The 21,475-nt window shown below is 34.7% G+C and overlaps 2 protein-coding genes across 2 annotated transcripts in view; both read left to right on the plus strand.

Moving 5' to 3' along the window:
* LOC128546229 (multiple epidermal growth factor-like domains protein 10) overlaps window positions 1–995 on the plus strand; it is a 46,866-nt gene extending 45,871 nt beyond the window's left edge. Inside the window, exon 22 of the mRNA XM_053544101.1 lies at window positions 292–995. Coding sequence (XP_053400076.1) covers window positions 292–303 — 12 coding nt within the window. The 3' untranslated portion in view covers window positions 304–995. The remainder of the gene's footprint in view (window positions 1–291) is intronic.
* Window positions 996–6,963: 5,968 nt separating this feature from the next.
* The window catches only part of LOC128557383 (uncharacterized), a 34,581-nt gene continuing 20,069 nt past the window's right edge, over window positions 6,964–21,475 (plus strand). Inside the window, exon 1 of the mRNA XM_053544713.1 lies at window positions 6,964–7,495. Within this exon, the coding sequence (XP_053400688.1) occupies window positions 6,964–7,495 (532 nt within the window). The remainder of the gene's footprint in view (window positions 7,496–21,475) is intronic.

Here is a 21,475-nt window from a genome sequence, read left to right on the forward strand (position 1 = left end):
TAGACAATGAGAAACGTTTCCACGTGCACCTTTCCTTAAATATATATAACATGAACATCAGAATCGATTAAAAGGCGCGATGCTCTAGTGATTCAGATGTCGATGGCTCAACCCATAGGTCAACGGTTTTAGCCCCACTGAGATCACGATCATACCTCATATGATACAAGAAATGTTTATAAGGGAAGAAGAACTGAGAGTGATTCAAATAAGCTTATAGCTTTCATCATAATCATAATATTTATATAATAATAATTAATGTATATAATAATATTGTCTTCTACATTTCAGATTGTGACTTGATTTCTGCTTTAAAATTATCAGTACAGAACACAGAATTCAGAAAGAAGCTAACGAATGGAAGTTTGATGTTTAAAACTTATATGAACTTTTGTTTAAAGTGTGTATGTGTATAGAAAAATCTGTCCTATCTTGTGTTTTATTTACACATTAAAACATTGATCTCAGAAGAAATTTTTAGTAAAACTACACAATATGGTTGCGCCAAAAGTTTTGACTTATCCTACTTGCTCCGGTGTTCGCAGCTTGGTGAAGTTTTTGACTTTCTTTCATATTATCTCTGTTATAACTTGATTGGTTTGCTTCAAACTAAAATGGTTGTTCCTCATCAGCACCCGTATCATATTACACGAGGGCATTAACCGTGGCACCAAAATTTTATGTATCAAATTCAGGTTAAACTTTTGGTGCCCTTTCATTCTATCTCTGTTATCATTTGATAGATTTGCTTCAAACTTAAAATGGTTGTCTCACATCATCACCCACATCATATGGCATATGAAGTATTCTCCTTTTTCTGGGATGGGGCCACCCATACTCTTTAATTTTCATAAACAAATTAAATCTATCTTGTCAATTCAGAAAAATCACACGTTTTGTTATCTCTGCTGAGACAATAATAGTGATAGCTCTAGTTTCCTCAGACAAGTCACATTTCACCAATGGCACCAGACCAGAAAGAAAACGTCACTGAACTTGCTATAATCTACCACTAGGTGAACTATAAGAGCCATGGTCATGAACGGGACAGTATATTTACCAATTTCAATCTCACATTTCTCACCCAAAAGGCGCAGTTCGGTAAATGAGTGCTACGCATATTGAAAAAGTGATAATTTATCTTCCAACGTGCACGAGTCACATTGTCCCAATATTTCTTATCGCATAGATACTCTGTATATTTTATGCTTACATCAAAGTTACAGAAAAACTCGATGATGACCTTTCCTAGTGTAGTTCGTTGTAGATAACACAATTATTCTGATTGGCTGATATTGAAATGTATGTCAATCATCGTTTAACTTCACGTGTACGCAAGAATGTGTAATTCAACTTAAATGTTAAATTATATATTTTTATTATATATTATTATTATACCATATTTATATTGCGACCTTTTCATGATAAATTTCACGTTCAAAGGCGCTTTACATAGTTCAAATGCAGCCACACAGGGCGCATAATTCATCCTCTACTAGTACAGACACAGAGCGATCTGACCAGAGGGACAGAGTGAGACAAAACCCCCACGACAGAGAGATCAGAAATCAGATACAGGCTTGTCCGGCTAACTTAGCCTAGCTCGTTGCGAATAGACAGCCTGGTTCTTTAACGTGCCCAGTATATAGCACTGATACAAGCAAGCAAAGATTGCCTGGGTTCTTAACCAGTACACCTCTAGTTGGGTGGGAAACACTGAAAAGCGTTTTTGAAAATTCCCGAGTAGCTGCCGGGGATCGAACCCCCGACCTCAGGATTGGAAGGCCAGTGTGCAAACCACTGAGCTATCCGTCCATCACATTTCTGATTGGCTGATGTGAAAATGTATGTCAGTCGTCGTTTAACTACACGTGTACGCTAAAATGTGTATATGCAGCATAAATGCAATATGAATTGAATAAACAGTACAGATGTATATCGATGTATGACTTCAAATTCAAAATCATATCTAAGATGAATTTCATTCATCATTTCGAGTTTTATTGTAAAACTGTGAATATTTTGCATTCTGTTTTTGTTTGTTTACATTTCGCCTAACATGTGCACACTGTTAGGACTTCTAGACCGGATGTTCATTAGAGAGTTCAAGAAAGATTTTTCTGTAACGTTGACGAAAACATAATATATTAGGAGTATCTCTATAATATGAAATATTGAGACAATGTGACAGGTACTCGATGGAAGAAAAATTACCGCTTGTTCAATATGCTTGGTACCCATACACCGAACTGCGCGTTTTAGTACGATTGAATGGGTTAGTGCACTTTCCCGTTCATGACCGTGTTTCTTATAGCATACCTAGGGGTAGGGTATAACATGTACAGTGGCATTTTCTTTCTGATCTGGTGCCAGTGAGTTATGCGGAATGTCTCTGTGATAAGACATATTTAAACAATGTGAGTTGTGCACGACTGAAGATAAAATATCATTTGTTCAATACGCATAGTACTCTTTACAGAACTGCACGTTTTATGTGAGAAATGTGCGATTGAAATGGATTAGTATATTTTCCCGTTCATGATCATGGTTCTTCCAGTGCACCTAGGGGTAGGGTATAACATATACAGAGGCATTTTCTTTCTGGTCCGGTGCCAGCGCATTTCACTATTCATCATCACAACAATCAGCTCGCCGTTCTCCTTTGAATTGGTTGGATAAATTACAAAATCCATCTTTCAGATTTTTTTCTGTCTTTAACATTAATTTAGCAATATTTTCTCTCTTTTTTTGACAGAAAATATTGCCTCACATGTCACACATACCCTTGGTTTCTATCTCAAAAATCTAGATCACACGAAGAAGTCAAAAGTCATGTCAGATATTTATCTGACTATAAAAATGCACGGAGCTATCATTTTTTATTTAACGGAATGTTTGATTCTGGGGCCTTATACGTACAGAACACTAATGGAGGACACCGCCAACCTTGGAAAGTCAAGAATTTATTCAGCGAATTTTGAAAATTGGTTGGAAAAGTTTCAAGCAATTTTATTGTATAAAAATATATTGCTGGCTTGGCTTACTGTACATGTAGTTATGCATAAATTGTTTGTTATACTATTTATTGTGCCTAACGCTCCCATTTAGCTTCATATTTCAATTGTTGGAAACCCTGCTAACTATATATTATGTTTTGTTTCTAGATCTAGTGATATTTTCAGTAAAATACTTTGTTATGATTATGATATTTTGAAATTTGTTTTACTTTCATTATCTACCTTGGTATGTAGAAAGTGATATCTTGAGTGAAGACCTGCCATTTGAGCTCCACTACAAGTTAACTAGATTTTTATGACTCTCCCCTGTATTCCCCTTCAAAGGAGAGACGAATGGTTATCAATTCTGTTTCTGATCAATAACTAAAAAAAAATTTGAATGTAGTGGTCAGACTTTACTGGACGATTGTCTGTTGTCAGTTCATAACGTTGTCAGTAGATCAAAACTAAAGAGCACAATCACATGGAGACTGAAACTGCATCTTTGTACTGATCATGCAAACTAAAACTTGAGTAAGTTTATGCACAAACGCATTTTGCTAAATGCTATATCTTCTTTTTCTAAATGCTTTACGTTACGTTAATTATGCAATTAAATACTTCATAGAATCGTTCGTAATTCCAGTGAGGCATCAAACTTAGTATAGGGCAACAGTTATATATATATATATGGAACACTAGTCCCCCTCCCTCCACAAATAAAAACTAGTATGCGTTGAAATAAGAATTTTTCTGTGATTGTTTTTACATGTTTTTAAGTATTCTACCACGTTCGAGCCCATATTTAAATAAACATATACTCCTGTCTTAAACGAAGATACTATATTCATTATATTTATTAACTTAAAGGTATATGTTGGCTACAGTTCTAAATACGCGTCAAGTGATATTAGGTAGCCTAAAAACCAAGGCAGGTTATGCACAAATATATAGTAATGTAACTTAAAGTGAAATTCTATGGGTAAAGATACAACGGTATGTTTTGACCTTGATTGGAGTACCTGTGTTACAATGTTTCGTTTTTACCATTTCGGTTTTTGTTTCTCAACCCTATACCACAGAAGTCGAAAGCACAAAAGTACAAAGATGAATTTCAAAGTCGATACCACAATAGCGAAAATCCAAATTACGCTACTTAAAACTTGAAATACTATTATATATAATATTGGCGAGGGATGTTCAGGGTACTGACGTCACACGTCGTCCACAGAACGTCTCATTACGAAATTTTAACTTGTTTCAATGCTAAAATACTGCTGTATTCTGCGCCGAGAAGAGATACAAAAAATGTTTTAGCAATTTATGCATCATGTGCCAACAAAGAACGATGAACTTTGTTGAAAATTGTAATTTTTAGGTGTCGGAAATGAGCTTCGAATCCCTGACTGCTGCGATTAACAGTTTTCAGGAGGTCTTGAAGATGAATTGAACAGAACAAGAAATCAAGTAATTTTAGTCTAAATTTGTCTTAGGATTAACAAATTGAAAAGCGTTAGGCCTTTTATTGTAGGGACTCTGCAAAACACTGTGGGATGTTCACAGGTATGTACTGTAAGGTGCGGTACAGCTGATATTTGGATATTTTTAGGTTTGTGTTAAAATGTACGTTCGTATATTCATATATAATTATTCATTTCAAACAAATGTTATCATTGTAGCAATTCTTTTAAGAAATGAGTAAGAGACTTCAGTATAATAATCATAGATAAAGATATAGTGATATGCTATAAAAACACAGCCATCAATTTATTGTTTCTTTTAACAGCTAACATGTACATTGTGTGTCTTTTGACACAGAAGGATTGTCTGCTACTCTTAAAGAAAGGGTTATGACCTGCATTTCAAAAGGAGATAAATATAAACAGCACATGAACAATTGGCGACCTATTTCTTTCTTAAATGTTTCTTACAAAATTGCATCAGCTAGTATTGCTGAGCGCCTTAAAACTGTTCTACATAAGCTCTTAAGTGAAACTGAAACCATAAAGAATCTCTTTGGGAATTGTCATTTAACAAATACTTATTGGAATGTTTTCGAAAGATGGATAAATTTAAAATGTCCGAAAGTGAATGCAAATTGGTCAATAATGGACATAATTCTAGGTACAATGTAATGGAAAATTGAATAACGCAACGACAAATCTTATTCTCTGGGCCAAATACAACATAATTATATTGTTGTAAATTTAAGAATTCAGGTCCAAGTTTTCAAGTGTTTTAAAAGCAAGTTAATGTACTTTTATAGACTGAATTATACAATGTAAAAAAATGAAAACGATTTATCTAAGATTGACAGAAAATGGAGCGGATATATGGCATTGATGAAAGATCAGAACTAATTTTTACTTATTATTTGAAAGAAGCCTGATCCGCCTGGTACTGCACCCCATCTTTCTATTATTACTAGTAGGGTGACTTTCTGGCTTTAAAAAACATGAACCGGACCCCCCTGTACAACAGTATAAGTTATATACCAAAATGTTCGTAGAAGTCTGAAGTTTATGAAACTACCGGCATAAATCGGCATAAATGGTGGCGTTCTGAGAAATCCAAGATGGCGTCCAAGATGGCCGCCAAAAAGCAAAAATATCATTTTTTTCAGCTTTGTGGACCCAAGTATTGCACTTAATGATTTTAATTATGTTTTATGTCTTTATATGCACGGATACACATTGGAATTACATTATTTAGTTGTTTTTTATATATATTTCTGTAAATTTTGCAAAAAAGTAGAAAATTGTTCCCTCTGAATTGGTTAAATTTAGGGTAGTGGGTGTTATTTTTAACAGCAGGTAAAAGGATATGACAAAATGTATATGTATTTATGCTCAGATATGAAATGTAACATTCAGATAATAAAAATATATACACAGAGCTAGAAAAAAAATAGATTTTTTTTAATTCATAAGCTTTTATAAGTGGGTGAGGTAATTTGACATGAATTTTAGAAATAAATGTAAATGGTTAATATGACTAGAAACTGACATTCCCTATCAAGAAGACTGTGTAAACTGATATGTAGAATCCAAGGTGGCTTTCAAAATGGCCACATCTTTCAATGAAAATAGCCAGACTTAAGAGCACTGAGCATATTATGTATGATCTTTTCTGACTTAAGTCACCTTTTCTTAACCTAAACATGTTTTTTATTGTAATAAACACATTCAGCGTTTAATAAGAGCTTACATCAGTTTTACTTCAAGTATTTACCTACCAGTATTTATGGAACAAACTAGGCTGTGCCTTGTTTGATCAAGAGTAACTCATTTGGTTGTCGTCCTATAAAATAACACGAAGAATAGCTGATCATTGGGAATGGAAGAATCTGGTAAGTAGGATTGATCTTATATGTCCATATCTGTTTCATTTACTATCATTTTAACACTTATTTTGTTGCTGTAACAAATTTTGTTGGTTACCAATAGTATTTTGGGATAGGACCAAATTGTTGAGGTACAAATAGCCATATCACTGGTTAATGTTTGGAAGCGGGAACATTCAAATGAATAAATGTAAACAATGTAGAAATACATAAAATTACATACTAATAAAGCCTGAAGAGGGTAAATCTAGAAGAAAATATTTTACAATTATTGTTCCTGATAGGTTTTACAATGATACACAATGTCAGTGTAATAAAATATTGAAACCCAGAATGCAAACAGTGCATGACCTTGTCAAATTTCTAAATAAACAAGAATCAATTCAATCGTGGGGTTAAAACGAGTAGACAAGTCCAAAAAACTTCCATGAACTATTTGTACAACTGAATAATTTGTTCAGGACAATGATTTTGTTAATTCAAAAGCTGTCAGTATAAATGGAGAGGAAATGTATTTAAAACTGTTGGCCATCAGTGCCCCCAAGAAAGTACCACTTGAACGAGTTCTTTTCATTTGAAAATGCTCCTGTACCACTTAGTTTGTTTTCTGATGACGGAGACATGATGTCAACGAAGAAGTCTGATTTTGGTGAGAAGCTAGAGAAACTTGTTGGTTCTGATTTCATTGTCTCAAGTGTTTCTGAGCCTGACTGTATTGTTTTTGATGCTATGGCTATTGTTCAAATGCTACATCCTTCTAAAGATCAAACACAGACATACATTCAGATGGCCTCTGGGTTTTGGAGCTATATCCTTAAAAGCAGTTTGCATTGTAAACAGATTCATGTTGTCTTTGACCGATATTTGACAGATAGCTTGAAGTCCAAGACACGCAGGAAACGTGGTAACACTGCGCCAGTTGCTATGCTGATGAACATGTTGATTCCTGACTGGAAGAAAGTCTTGACTAGGAGCAAAAGCAAGAATGATTTAATAAAGCTGTTTACAAGATATTTGACAGAAAATTGTCATAATCTGCTTGAGACAGATGAAGTTATTTTTGTTCCAGGTGGTATGGATGAAAAATTCCAACGAGTCTGTTGTAGTGCTGTTTCTTTTGTTTATCAAATGGAATCAAGTCAAGAAGAAGCTGATGGTAGGATGATATTACACTTGGCATATACATCCAGTCTTGGCACCAGGAAGGCCGTTGTTAAGAGGTGTTGCACATTTCATTATCTCTCATGAACAGACTCAATCAAACCGAGTCTGCTATTATTATTCTTGGTTGCATTCTTTGCTTCCAAAGGATCTTTTTACAGATTTTATTAGTCCAGAAACAAACGTTTTGGTTCTGTTAACTCATCACACTAGTAGTCTTGGTATTGGCACAGTCTCAAAACTGGTCGAAGATCTACACATACTGACCTTACCAGATATATACCAATCCATGTAGTGGTTGCGAAGTTGTCGCCAGCCCAACAGGATATCTTGTTACCTGTATACTGTGTTATAGGATGTGACACTTGTTCCTCAATGTATGGTGTGGGTAAAAAGAAGGCATTCTAGGTACTGCTGAAATATGCAGAACAACTTCATGATCTCTCCAGTCTTGGTAGTGCACCATATTGTCTTTCAAGTCTAAGTCTGCTGCCACTGCTTTTGTGGGGTACCTTTATGGGTCTTCAAATTGTCTTTTTTTAATTCCTTGCGTTCAAGTATCGTTCTCGAAAAGAAGCGGGTGAAACATGGAAAGCTACCACCAACTGACGACAGCTTTATGTTGCATTTACTCCGCTGTACGTATCAGATACTAATTTGGAGAAATGCAGCAAATAAAGATTTTAGTTTGCTAATCCAAGCCGATTTTGGTTTCATGGTTGATCCAGATACTGGTCTATAGAGTCCTCACATCATGTCTCAGCCTGCAGCAACAGCCCGAACTCCAAAGTGACCTAGTGTGTCTCGGTAAAGATTTTTGCTCTGGTAACTGCATTTGCACAAGAAATGAGCAGCCATGTACACATGCCTGTGAATGTAAAGGCTGCATTGACAACACAGATACATGCCAAAACGTGTTTACAATATTAGCTTTTGGTGCAACTAATGACTATTAGACTTATAACTGTCCCTTGCAGTTTTATCCTACTGTTTACAGTTAAAGCAAACTTTAAGTTTGCCATTTATCTAACTTTGTGTTATTCAGTTACACTACATTACATGTAGTCAGTAATACATTTCTACAGAACCGAAGTATATCCAAACTTCGATGAATTCATTTTGTTTTAAGCAAATATAGATTTGTCGCGATTGTTTTGGATTAAAGAAAGGTTACATGAATTTTATAACCTTAAAAATACCACAAGGGGCGTGTATCAATAAATCGATACACCAGTACAGTACTGTAAAGTTACAAGAGGGCAATGATGGGCTCTACTACTGACCTAGTTTTTGACCCCAAAAGACCCAGTTTCAGATTTAATCTAAAGATCATCAAGACAAACATTCTGACTAAGTTTCATATAACTTGAGTCAAAAATGTTGCCTTTAGAGTGTTCACAAACTTTTCCTTTGATTTGACCATGTGACCTAGTTTTTGACCCCAAATGACCCAAATTAAAACTTAACCTAGAAATTATCAAGACAAACCTTCTGACCAAGTTTCATAAAGATTGAGTTACAACTGTGGTCTATAGAGTGTTCACAAACTTTTCCTTTAATCTGGCCTACTGACCTAGTTTTTGACTCCACATGACCCAGATTCGAACTTGACCTAGAAATTATCAAGACAAACATTCTGATCAAGTTTCACAAGCTGGGTCGGACTCAATATGACCAAGATTCGAACGTGACCTAGAAATCATCAAGACCAAGTTTCATAAAGATTGGGTCACAACTTTGGTCTCTAGAGTAATCATAAGCTTTTCCTTTGATCTGGCCTAGTGACCTAGTTTTTAACCCCACATAACCCAGTTTCAAACTTGACCTAAAAATTATCAAGACAAACATTCTGACCAAGTTTCATAAAGATTGAATCAAAATTGTGGCCTCTAAAGTGTTCACAAGCTTTTCCTTTGATTTGACCAGGTGACCTAGTTTGGCCCCACATAACCCTGATTCAAATCTGACCTAGAAATCATCAAGACAAACATTCTGACTAAGTTTCATAAAGATTGAATCACAACTGTGGCCTCCAGAGTGTTCCCAAGCTATTCCTTTGATCTGGCCTACTGACTTAGTTTTTGACCCCACATGACCCAGATTCGAACTTGACCTAGAAATTATCAAGACAAACATTCTGATCAAGTTTCATAAATATTGGGTCACAACTGTGGCCTCTAGTGTTCACAAGCTTTTCCTTTGATCTGGACTACTGACCTAGTTTAGACCCCACATGACCCAGTTTCGAACTTGACTTAGAAATCATCAAGACTAACATTCTGACCAAGTTTCATAAAGACTGGTCACAAATGTGGCCTCTAGAGTGTTCACAAGGCAAATGTTGACGGACGACGCAAGACGGATGCTGACGGACGCCGGACAATGACCGCTCACAATAGAGTACTTTGAGCACTCTGTGTTCTGGTGAGCTGAAAAACGCATGTCAGAGTACCCCATTCGTTTATAAAAGCTTTTAAAAGTATATTTAATATCTGCTTTCTATCAAAAATGAATAAATATGAATAAATTCTGTTTAATACAATATGTTTTGTTACTTTTTTGTCATTAAGTCCAATTGCCACTCATATGAATGAAATTTAGCCTTATATTGGACCATTTTCAGTGTAAGTGGCAGCCATTTTGGAAGCCATCTTTGATTTTCGCTTTCAGATAGTACATTCTTTTAGCCTAAATGTAGCATGATTGTAATATACTATGCACACAGAGCAATCAAAGCTAAAGGTAAAGTTTAATAAATAGTTTAAAAATATAAAATGTAACGGTGTACGCATTTATATCTAAAACGCGTGCAAAATTACCCCACCCACTTATGAAAGCTTATGGATTCAAGTATTTAACCTCTTTTCTTATGTCATGTAACTATTTTTATTACCTGAAGGTTACAGTTGATTTCCATGCACCAATCTATTCAAATTTCGTAAACAGACCTTTGTTCTGCTGTTAAAAACGCCACCCAATACCCTAAATTTAACCATTTTATGGGAACATTTTGTCTATTTTTTGGCAATATTAATGGAAAATTCGTGAAATTTTCCAATAAATGGTCATATCAATGTGTATTCTTGCATATTTAAGACATAAAAATTAATTAAAATCATTATGTGCAATATAGGGGTCCACAAAATTGCAAAAAATGATATTTTTAATTTTTGGCGGCCATCTTGGACGCCATCTTGGATTTCTCAGAATGCCACCACTTATGCCAATTTATGCCGGTAGTTTCTGAAACTTCAGTCTATTACGAACATTTTGGTATATAATTTATCTTGTTGTACAGGGGGGTCCGGATAACTTTAAAAATAGAGCCCTTTTGACTCGATTGTCACCCTACTATACTGTTTGTACATCTTTGTATATTTCATAGTCTTAATAGCATCTCAAATTGCAAGATGTTCCATATTGACTTCGCGCCTTTTTTGTTCTATTGTTTTTCTTATCCTTGTTTTCCTTTTTTTTATAATAATACATGTCTTATATCATAAAAAGCATGATTAGTCATTGCAAGGAGGGTAACCAGAATTTAAAAAGAAATAAGAAGATCCAAGAGTTTTTTCCCTTTAATGACAGCTTTATACCCTATCATCTTTGTCTTGCGTTTCGAATGTTCGCATTTTGTCTTTTCTCTCTCGCAAGACTTGTTCAGTTTAACATTTTCCCTTAAATCATTTTTTTCTATAGGATATATGTGACACTAATACTGTCCACAATTTTACGACTTTGGAAAATAGTTAAAATAAATTTGTAGTAATAATATATAAGCAAATTGCGTTATTTCCCACCTATTATTGGTGGACAATAGATGAAAAGATTTGCCACTGTTGATGTGTTATTTTTCATAGACTATATGTGTTATATGATAACTAAAATTAATGTCATTAATATGTGTATATAATGTTCTGAAAATGAACGGGATTTACCTTTTTGGGACCTGAAAATGAAATATAAAATGGCACTATCATCAACATAAAAAATTCAATCAGTATCAATACTAATGTTAGTAACGGGGGCATCCGTGGCCGAGTGGTTAAGATCGCTAACTTCAAATCACTCGCTCCTCACCGATGTGAGTCCGAGCCTCACTCGGGGCGTTGAATTCTACTCTGTCTGTGAGAAAAGCCATCCAGCTGGCTTACGGAAGGTCGATGGTTCTATCCAGGTTCCCGCTCGTGATGAAATAATGCACTGAGGGGCACCTGGGGTTTTCCTCGAACATCAAAGCTGGAAAGTCGCCATATGACCTATTATTGTGTCGATGCGACGTTAAACCAAACAAAAAATGTATATATCATTTACATAGCATACAAATAATTTAGGCCCCATGATACTACCGCAATGGACTCCAGAAGTGACGGGTTTAAAATCTGAAAACACATTGTTAACGCTAACTGATTCGTTTTTAACCATTATATGTGATATAAACCCATTTGTATTGTCCACACCCATCGGTTTTAGTTTGTTACAGAGTATATCACGATAAACGCTATCAAATGCTTCTTGTACATCTATCATAATCATACATGTGAACAGATCTTTGGCATTATTACTTCTAATTTGATCTAACACATAAATAAGACAGGTATTAGTAGAGTAAGAACTTTTTAATCCAGACTGGAGATCATACAGTAGTTTGTTCCCAACTAAAAACTTTTCAAACTGTGTTTGTATAGGTTTTAGAAACAATGCAAAAACAATACTGACTGGTCTGTTATTGCTAACATCAAGTTTACTACTGTTCTTATATATAATGGCTTAACTGTCATATTTTGTACAACATTTTCTGAAATCGTCATATCGATAATATAGGCAATAGGTATATTTAGAAAAAGATGTAGCTTTTAAAAACCTGGAATGGAACTTCATCTAATCCAGTACATTTGGAGAAATTAAGAAAACAGAATTCAGACACATGTCTTAAATAAAACATTAAGGGATTTTTATTTTAGAAAAGTTTAAGTGGTATGGAGAAAAAGGAAGTCACGGCCCTTATTGCGATTGACTTAAGTGCGGCATTTGACACTGTTGACCAAGACATTCTTCTAGATGTCCTAAAAGCACAATATGGCGTCTGTGATACAGCTCTTCAATGGATAGACTCCTATTTAAGGCCTCGTACTTGTAAGTTTAATATCAACAATGTATATCCATCAGACCGCCATCTTGAATGCAGTTTGCCCCAGGGCAGTTGCCTTGGTCCGTGGCTGTATCTCACCTATGCTGGAACGCTTTTTGATGTAATTCCAATATCCATATCAGTCTACGGTTTTGCCGATGATCATATAGCAAATAAAAGCTTTCGTCCTACATCTGTTTCCGTAGAATCACAAGCGATTGAAGACCTTGAAAGGTGAGCAGTTATAATCAATGACTGGATTTAACAGAAATGCTTACAGAGTATATTCCTAGTGGACAAGGTTTGAGATAGTCTGAAAATTCTGAATGTCGTTACGTTGTTCCATACAACAAGTGCAAACATTCAATGATAGAAGTTTCTGTACTATTGGTCCAAAACTTTGGAATGAACTGCCGTTAGAACTACGCAAAAGTAAATCACTTGACACATTCAAAAAAATTCTTAAGACACTGTATTTCAGAGATTTCGCGGCATTGTTTTAAATTATTTGATTACTCTTTATTATGCGAAAACAGCAGGTGATAGTTCTTAAATTTTTGTAAAAGGTTTTACATTTCAACATTTATATTTCCAAGGTTTGTTTAATTAAACGCACTTGTTGGTAAGGCTCTATAGGTAGGGTAGTGTGTAGTATTTCTTTCTTAAATAGTATATGATGGCACCATTAACCGGTGGGTTTGAACCTCTATTTGCAGCTCGTCTGGGTGTACCATGGGATGCTTTAAGCACTGGTACACGTAATAGGGGCAAAATGACCTCAAGGGGAGGGATGCGGTCATGACTGTTTGTTACAATAAGGCTGTTATTATTATTATTATTGTCATTATTAATAATGTTATAATTATTATTATTATGTACAACGCCATTGAATATATCATTGTATAAAAATAGGCGTTCGATCAAATTATTCAGTTTCAGTTTAATAAAGCATATGAAGGTCAATCATTTTAGTAGAAAAAGGCAGTTTTTCAACTAATTTTGATACAACTATAGTAAAAAGTCAATAAAATGATTTGCATATGTTTTTTTGAGCTGTGATCATTTTCCCTATCAATATTGAGAACATTTTTGTCATTCCCATTAGCAGAAATGCACGTTCTTGTGATATCTATAAAGGAATTTGTTTGTGCAAGATGTCAATGCAATGTTGTTTTCGGTCATTTTAGCCTATTTTGGTTTTAAGTAAACAATGCGATTAATGATGTTTTATAATGGCGGTCTCTATCGATATTTATGATTATGCATAAGATTTCTGCTCAACCAGGGGTTAGAGGGCCTGGAAGGTAGCTTGCATTTCCACTGCCGTCCACGAACAGGCTCAGCAAAATCTAGCCTGCAATATTTTCATTTATGTCGTATTGGGCGACCTGTGGTTTTCCACTTTTTCTATTTAATCATCACAGCAGCGGTGTCTGTGCCCTTTGGCGGCCATAAAATGTTTGCCCGTACAGCATTTTCTAAGCACCAAAACATGTTCAAATTTCGTAATTATGGTGCTCTCTTTGGACGTATGCCGTTGGCATACAAATACACAACTTTACGATTTTCAATATTTTTTACCGTCTTCAGTCAGCACATGATGCATAAATTGCTACAACTGGTTTCATTTTGTATCTGGATGACACAAAAGAATGTGGCACTATCTGAGCACCCAAACATGCTGAAATGTCGTAATGAGGCCTTCATTGGATGGATGTTGTCAACATCCTTAAAATCCGCCGACAATGTAATATCAACTATTATTTGGACATACATACCAAACATATATCCACATGGTTCAATGCATCGACAATCTCTTTTGAACGTTGTGAACAACAACAGTAACAAGGAATCGAGCCCATGTTTTGGTCACCTGAAAAATGGCCAAAATTACGATTTTTTCAATCGGCACATAATGCATAATTGCTAAAACTAATTTCTAAAACTAATTTCATTATGTACAACGATAACATAAGGTGATCAAATGTTGTCTCGAGTTCATCGTTTCGAACCTGAATTAAGCAGTATCTAAATACTAAAGCATGTTCCAGTTTTGAGAGACATTCGGCATCCTAAAAAATTCGTCGGCAATGTAAAATGTAATATTTTTGTCATACATACCAGCAATATATCCACATGATTCAATGCATCAAAAAGCTCTCCTGATCGCTGTGCACCTGAAAATGTTTAAATTACTATTTTCAACAGATTACACCGTTCTTCGTCGGCACATAATGCATAAAACAGTCTTCATATTGCATCTCGATAGATGACCTAAGATGACCAAATCTTGACTCGTAACATCGTTTCGGCACAGAATACAGAAGTGTCCAAGCAGCAAAAAGTTCCAATTTCTTGATGAGGCTTTCGTTGGGTGTATGCCGCTGGCATCCTGAAAATCCATCGGAAATGCCATATGTCCTTTTTAGAAACATACCAACAATATATCAACATGGTTCAATTCATCCTTAACCTCTCGTAGATCCTGTGAATTACAGCAGTAACAAGGACTGGAGCCAATTTATGACACCTGAAAATTACGATTTTCAACATATTTCACCGTTCGTTGTCGGTTCATAATGCATAAATTGCTTAAACAAATTTCATTTACATCTCATAACAGCTCCAAAATGCATTAAGGTGACAAAATCTTGGCCCGTGTCCATCTTTTCGGCGCACGATACAGCATTATCAAGCACCAAATCATGTTCCAATTTCGTAATGTGGCCTTCTTTGGGCGTATGCTGTCGACAACCTGAAGATCCGTCGGCAATATCATATGTACTATTATTTGGCCATACGTACCAGCATAGTATGCATTGGAAAGCCCTTCTGAAAACTGTGAATTACAGCACTGACCAAAATTACAATTGTAAACTTCTTCTTCTTAACGTAATACACATGCTAAATTGATTACATAGTGTTGATCATACAGTCGCCGACGATGACCTAAGGTGAACAAATTGTGGGTCGAGTCAATCGTTTTAGTAGAGCACCCAAACATGTTCAATTATCTAAATGAGGTCTTATTTGCACATTATAATTTTGCTTCTGGCATTCTGAAATTCCGACAGCAATGTAACATGTATTGTTATTGTGCCATACATACCAGTGATATATCAACAAGGTTTAATGCATCGATAAGCCTTCTCGGACGTTGTAAATTGAAGCAGCAAGTAGGATTCGAGTATATTTCCTGTCACATGAAAAATGACCAAAAGTACAATTATACGCTCTTTGAACGTTTTTCATCTTCTCATAATGCATTACTTTCTTGAAAAGGTTTCATAATATATATTACCTACCGGCTTTTTTGTTTTGATAAGGTCAATAAACGCCTTATAAACCACTTAAGAGGTCTATAACAATTACCAGACCTGTCCTACTTCTACTGTTTACACAAAATTTTTGTGACGAAAAATCACAGCACAGTAGCGGAATTCGAATCCGGGTCGCTCGGGTGCTGGTCCAATGCTCTAACCACTGAGCAAAAGAGTCGACATACTTACGCAGTTGTCAGAGATTAAATTTAAGCGTACAGATTATGCGAAAGCGACCGTAACAATGCAGCAGAAGCATGAGAAGTCCGTGTATGTCATTTACCATGCGCGCGCGATTATTATTTGTTTTTTACATATCTTGAAAACTGATTGAACCTGACTTTGCACATTTTCAATTTACACCGGTCTTGAGATTGTCTGAAAGTAAAACGGGCTACTCTTCTCCTAAGTGGAGAATGCTTCATGAAACAGGACATTTAAATTTTAAAACAAAAAAAAAAATGACAATGATATATATGTAATTTCAAAAAATACAAACACCACAAATTTCTTCCAACCGCTAATAAAATTGTGACCATTTTTTCGTTACAATTAACAGGAACATAAATGACAAAGTTGTATTTTTGAAAAGAATTAAGTTAAATTTCGTGATATATTTTATAATGTTTCAGAACGTGTCTAGAAAAGATTAACATATGAAACATATTTTTAAAGGCAGTTTTTAAGTAGTGGGAATGGGTGGGAGACTGGTCAAAGCACATTTCTTGTTTTCTGAAAATGTTGTAATATTTACTGAATATCGTTAATCAATATCAAACTAACGGTTGGCAATTTTTTGCCTTAAATATTTTTTACAGATTTTGCACTGTACAAGCTTTTTCGGTCGGATGCCGTTTACCTGTCAATCTTTCATTTGTGTAAAAGCCAGTTTCCTGGTTCTATACTTGTATTGACTTTACATCCACAAGTAACTGACAACTTCTTCACGTGAATCAGATGTTGAGGACGAGAACGACTTTAAACGAAATCATGTTTATTCAAATTTGTTGCCATGTCACAGAGAACCAAAAGGCCTCGAACTACAAAAACCCCTTAATTAGTAGTACTGTGCTATCTCTTTGAGTTTTAATATTTTATAACGGCTAAATAAAGTTGCACTTATTTTTGACAAAACGTACATCTCGTTATATGCCCAAGACACACATTTATCCATAGCTAGCTTAAACATAGTCAAAGATAAAAAAAAAAGGAAAAAAAGTACACAGTATTATTAGGCATATCCCTATTAATTATACATTTTTGACTTTTGCAAACACAAAGCTGTATATATGCCGAAAATTTTTTGTTCTACTTATTTTTTTGGTTTCAACTAGCGCTAAGACACTTAAGTTGCAGACTTTGACCTGATCAAGCTGATTAGTTCCAAAAGAAATTTGTTCAGATATTGAAAAATTTGGGCCTATTTCAAAGTTGGCTTAGACAATTTTATATTTAGCATTTGCTTGTAATTTGGTATTTTGAGAAGTGAAAGGGCTTTTCCCTTTCGCATATTCATAAAAGCGTGTCATCATTATGGGCTTGATACTAAGAATATAAGCTTTTTAAAAATACTGTACTTTTCTTATGTCTTATGTTACTGTTTATATCACGATCAAGTTAAATACCCCGATCCTGTGATGGCTGATTAAGGACATTTTGTTACGTATAAATGGTGTACGCGCATTTTTAGCACATTCTATTGTGTCGTCTTGGCGCGCGCCTGATCGGGGTATATTACCTCCGTCGGATAATTTTACTCGGATCTGGGGAAATACAAGAACAACAAAAGAACACAAAAGTTTCCCTATCTCTAGAACGAGCTAACATTTTTTTTTTTATATATTTATATTTGATTAGTTTACCTATATATCATTAATACAAACAAGTCTGTGTACAATTCCATCTGTTTTCTTTTGTAAAAAAACGTTTATACATGTATCTAACAGGTTTTCCTATGGTACGAGCATTAGCACATTCGCAATAAAAACTTTTCAAACCCTTTTGTGTTTTTTCTATTGTTCTTATGTTACCCACATTATACCCATTGGTGTATATTATTCATCCCGATCGAGATGATATACCCCTGAGAAATGCCACTGCTAAGATTATTTTACCAAAAGTATACAAGATAACCCAAATACGCGATTTGTATCTAACGGTCAGAGCACGCGCCCATTTACTGGCTAACGTGCTATGGATGACACGCATAACTAGTAATAATGTAATGAAAATCTATATTGATACTTTATACGGCAATGTATATTTAAATAGCAAAAAAGAACTCAATAGACTTAGTTTCTTCAAATATGTAAAATGAAACCTGATAAAATGGCATTCACGTTAAATTCTGCCATTTGATTAGACCTCAAAGAGACTATATTCTTCTCAATATTCGCAAATGTACACGGATCTTTCATGCAATACTATGTCATGTCCTGATAATTGTGACAAGCATGTTTACAGGTGCGTAGCAAGTTTGGCATTTTGTAATATTAGTAAAAATCCCATAAATTGTAGCACACATGGTCTTGTTCCTTCTCTTGATTATTTGTTTTGATTATACATACATGTTACAAACGCTTCTCAAATCCGAAACCAACCCGGACTATGTAAAACAAAGGAGCATGTAGGTAAGCCAGTTATCATTAATTTCTCGGAAAAAGTCTGCATGGTGTTTATAGACCTGTGAGGAGATTTGAAAACCTCGCCCACTACGATCGCACGGTTCACAAATCCCTCACAGGTCTATAAACACATTGCAGACCTATTCCTCGAACAATAACTATCTGCTTCCGGAATAAAAGAGGATCTTCCGGTCTGTCCCTCTTTTTTGCCGCTATATGGAGTTTTTACCGGTGAAAATCACAGCAAAAATTGAAGAAATCGCAGACCACAGCAACAGAAAATCAAAATTTGTTCGTACGTACGAACAAAATTCCAAATAAAATTTACAAATTCTTGTTCATTTCTCACATTTTTAAATGCAATTGGAATTTTGTTCGTACGTACGAACAAATCCTGGCTGTTCGTACGTATGAACAATAATCCATATTCCGTATTATTTTTCAGTTCTGACATGCTGTTCAAACAGCTCAAATTTGTTCGTACGTCCGAACAAAATTCCAAATAGCTTTAAAATTATTTTTCATTCTCGCTATCATTTGTTCGTACGCATGAACAGCCTGGATTTGTTCGTACGTACGAACAAATGAGAGAAATGAAAAAGAATTATTCTTAAAAAAATGCAATTTGGAATTTTGTTCGTACGTACGAACAAATCCTGTCCATATTATTTTTCAATTCTGATATTCTGCTCAAACAGCCCAGATTTGTTCGGACGTACGAACAAAATTCCAAACTGCTTTAAAAATTCTTTTTCATTTCTCACTAATCATTTGTTCGTACGTACGAACAAATGAGAGAACTGAAAAAGAATTTTTTTCTTAAAAAAATGCAATTTGGAATTTTGTTCGTACGTACGAACAAATCCTGTCCATATTATTTTTCAATTCTTATATTCTGTTCGACAAGAATTTTTTCTTTAAAAAATGCAATTTGGAATTTTGTTCGTACATACGAACAAATCCTGTCCATATTATTTTTCAATTTTGATATTCTGTTCGAACAGCCCCGATTTGTTTCGGACGTACGAACAAATTCCAAACGCTTTTTTTTTTTTAAAAATTTTTTTTATTTTCAATATCATTTTTTTCGTTGTATCCAGTCTCAAGTCCCTCAAGAAAACTTTTGACAGTCAAATGATCACCTCATCAAGACGTTGTGCAGAATTCATGAGTCAGCCATGTCAGTTCAAGGTCAAGGTCACAGGTAAAATCAAAGGTTTACCCTTTCACTATCCATAGCAGTGGCGGGGGATTTAGCTGTCTTTCAGACTGCCTTGTTTCAAATTAAAATGGGTATATCTCCATAAATAATGAAGATACTGATCTGAAATTTCATTTATGTCAACAGATTTAAATTTTGGGAGATCCTTCTTTTGTTCACTTACAATATTTATTTTTTAATTACTTCCCTTTTATGTTTCTATTAAATAGCTTATATTTAGTAACTTTTTTATTATTGGGCCCTAGGGAAAAACCGAGACCACTTTTCTGTGGTACAACATGGATGGTAAACCTCCAATTTATAGGGGTATTTTGACATATCAATACCTGTAAGAATTTTTATTTTTGGGTTGAATTTCTTCGCTTTGTTGTTCCTGTCCTTTGGACTTAGATATTTTTTCTGGGACCTTCTTTTCCTCAAGTGCAATGAAAAAGGTGAGGGGATATAGGGCCATCATGGGCCCCCTTGTATATCTGATTAAACCTCCCCTAATTGTAATCAAAATGATTTTATATCAGTGAGTACTTATAGGACTTATTTGAAATTTTCATTATTGTTATTAGTTGGACTGAGCCAATCAGGTAGATAACTATGGACTAATTTTATGTCAAATTACCTCCCTTTATTTCAAATTTAAAATGGGTGTATCTCCGTAACTAAAAGAAGATACGATTTTATTTATGTCAACAGATTTATTTGGCAGATCCTTCTTTTGTTCCTTACAATATTTTTTTCGTATTACTCCCTTTTACGTTACTATAAATAGCTTAAATTTTTTGTAACTTTTTATTACTGGCCGTAGGGAAAAACCGAGACCACTTTCCTGTGGTACAACATGGGTGGTACCTCCAATTTTTAGGTGTATTTTGACATATCTGTACCTTGTAAGAAATTATTTTTTTTTTTTGTTTAAATTTCTTCATTTTGTTGTTCCTGTCCTTTGGACTTAGATATTTTTTCTGAGGACCTTCTTGTCCTCAAGTGCAATGATAACAGGTGAGCGATATAGGGCCATCATGGCCCTTATGTTTTCCTTTTTTTTTGTGCATACGACTATAGCATACTTGTGGGGAGAGGGGTGGGGCATTTGTCACCAAAAGCTCTTGTCAATGACACTCTTGTTTTACTTATGTTAGACTTTTGTGTTTATTTATTATGTTCATAAGTATTTGTTTTGGTATTTTTTTAAATAAATAGATTAAAATAGTGTTGAAATTTTCAGTGATTGTTGTATTGTTTTCAGAATGGTATTAAGTGGCATTTGTACGAAACAAATGATTAAAGAGAAATGAAAAAGAACTTTTAAATGCAATTTGGGAAAATTTGTTTGTACGTACGAACAAATCTGGACTGTTCAAACAAAATGTCAGAACTGAAAGGATCTTTTGCCCTACAGACCCTGGATTTGTTCGTATGTACGAACAAAATTTCCCAAAATTTCTTTTTTTTTTTTTAAAAAGTTAATTCCTTTTCAGTTCTCTCATTGTTCGTACGTACGAACAAATGCAGGCTGCTCATTTCGAACAAATGATTTGTGAATGAAAAAGAATTTTTAAAGCAGTTCGGAATTTTGTTCGTACGTACAAACAAATCTGGGCTGTTCGAAAAGAATATCGGGAAATTTAAAAATAATATGGACAGGATTTGTTCGTACGTACGAACAAAATTCCAAATTGCA

This window comes from Mercenaria mercenaria, chromosome 5 (genome assembly GCF_021730395.1).
Source record: "Mercenaria mercenaria strain notata chromosome 5, MADL_Memer_1, whole genome shotgun sequence".
In the NCBI taxonomy this organism is placed as follows: domain Eukaryota; kingdom Metazoa; phylum Mollusca; class Bivalvia; order Venerida; family Veneridae; genus Mercenaria; species Mercenaria mercenaria.